Here is a 2,172-nt window from a genome sequence, read left to right on the forward strand (position 1 = left end):
ATAAAAATACAAACTAATTACTTTGGTATAAAATAATAGTACCTCTCAATAAATTCTACAGCGACTTAAATATTGTTATGCTTTGAGCATTACTAAAATGGACATATCTTTTGTAGAGTTATATTTAGCTTTATCCTAACTTCAATCTATTTTAGCAGTCTCAATAGTTTAGAGTATTGTCATGAAACTTGGCCTGGTGGCAAGACAATAAAATAGTTACCCCAAAACAAATTAGTTGATTAATGAACAATATTAAATTGCAAGGATTATAACATTAGTACTATCAGAAGTTATATTAATAAGTGAAAATATTTTCTACCATTAGAGAAAGAACAGAATTATCGGAAGAAGTTCATTCTACCCAGTTGTATACTGATCTCGTGAACATTAAATAACGACAAACATTAAATGCACAAACAAAATTAATTTCAAGTAGTGCATACGTTTTTTTAGATAGGATAAAATTGCATTTCGAAAACACGAATTAATCGTTGTAGTTTAGTTTATGATATTGTTAATGAGATAATAGGATGAAACTTAATTTCGTGGAATTGTTTAAAACTTTATTCTCTGTGCATACATAAACAATAATCATACAAGAGTGGAGGGGATGAACAGTTTTGTCGGCTGTTATCAGAGGGAGTGAGTAGTTGTATAGCTTGAATCATGAGAGATAGCGGAATCGTGTAAGCTCACTCTGATAGAATAACAGCTGCATTTTTCTCATTTATTAAACGTGACACAGTAGAAATATGAAAGAAAATTTCAAAAATAGTGCTGAAATGAGATAATGCATAGTAGCATCTCTCTCTTGCGATAAGAATTACGATCGAGGGGGAAAAACAGAGAGAAAGCGAGACTGGAAAAACTTGGTCGGGTTTGTTATTTTAGATGTGTTTACGCATTAGAGAGAAATTGCGGAACATAAACAAAAGTACGAGGGGTAATGAAGGAACGTAGATTCTACCTGATGCAACGCTGTGAGGCCGTCAACATTTCCGGTGTTGATATCTGCCCCCTTTTGGAGTAAACGTACGACCTCCTCCTTGTCGCCTGCCGCGCATGCTGCCAGAAACACACAATCCGCGGAGAACTTAATCTTCCGTGGGATCTGACGTGGTTGGGCCGGTTCACGATTCGTCTCGGACTGTTCCCAGCGTTTCAGCTGTTCAGCCCTTTTAAACAGGGCCGAGCTCGAACGACTCTCGAGAGACATTGCTCGAAAACACGCACGACTGCACTCGAGAACCTTATAACCACTTCGCACGGGTCTCCTCTTCTCTTTCTTTCTACTCTTCTTCTCGCTCTCTCTCTTTTATACGTTTTTGGATCTCCACACTTCGCCGAGGCCACTTCACTTCAGTTCACTTTGCGTGATTTGACACGCTGAAACGGCCATTTACCACTTCTTACCTCCATATACGACTCTAATCGCGGGTCGCGTGTGCTTCTATGAAAAAAAATACACGTTAAAATTCGTTCTGACGGGACCACGAAGGGAGCGGTCGGTCGCCTTCACCAGACTCAGTTACAGGACGGCTAGATTCGCGTGCTCTTTGCTATTCTTGGCAGTCCCGTACCCGTGCGAGCTGTTTCGAAACCAACGAAACAACCTATAGTTTAGCCAACATTGCGGGTTACTATGTTCCTAGTAATTGCTGCAGAATCATGTTTTGAGGTTAGGTGTATGTATATTAATGGCGGTCAACCAATCCGCAAACGGTACCTGCTTGGGATGGACCACGATTTTATAAATCTGAACTTGAACCATAGAGATAACATAAATAGAGGAGGGGGGTCAGGCCAAAACCTATCGCTCCTCTAGAAAGAGAGAACAAATTTGTGGCACTAACTATCCTTGTCTAATGACACATGCGCATTACAATCGAATGTCGTCTGCATCCACCCGTTTTGGAAAATAAATTTACTGGTGCGTCGCGAAGTGCACCTGATACACGCTGAATTAACTTTGTGTATCTAATTCAAAAAATCAAATGGACTGTATTCGGTTTTTATAGATCCGCCGGCGGAAAAACTGGGAACTATGAAAACTCATTTCTCGTTTTCTGGACATAATTTTGAGAAAAATACGATAAAATTTAGATATATAAACATAATCTATTGATATATTTAACGCTAAACTGTTTTTCCAAATTTTCTCATGTCTCATAT

The 2,172-nt window shown here is 38.9% G+C and overlaps 1 protein-coding gene across 8 annotated transcripts in view; it reads right to left on the reverse strand.

Annotated features, from left to right (window-relative positions):
- The window catches only part of Mbs (Myosin binding subunit), a 15,049-nt gene extending 13,484 nt beyond the window's left edge, over positions 1 to 1,565 (reverse strand). For 3 of the 8 annotated variants that reach the window (XM_026816505.1, XM_026816504.1, XM_026816503.1), the window contains exon 1: positions 968 to 1,562. In XM_026816505.1, the coding sequence (XP_026672306.1) occupies positions 968 to 1,216 (249 nt within the window). In that variant the 5' untranslated portion in view covers positions 1,217 to 1,562. Of the gene's footprint in view, positions 1 to 967 lie in introns of all 8 variants that reach the window. The other 5 variants (XM_026816502.1, XM_026816506.1, XM_026816501.1 and 2 more) reach the window with 5 other exon arrangements.
- Between the last annotated feature and the right edge of the window lie 607 nt (positions 1,566 to 2,172).

Source organism: Ceratina calcarata, unplaced genomic scaffold, assembly GCF_001652005.2.
Source record: "Ceratina calcarata isolate Rehan_Ccalc_2016 unplaced genomic scaffold, ASM165200v1 scaffold525.2, whole genome shotgun sequence".
In the NCBI taxonomy this organism is placed as follows: domain Eukaryota; kingdom Metazoa; phylum Arthropoda; class Insecta; order Hymenoptera; family Apidae; genus Ceratina; species Ceratina calcarata.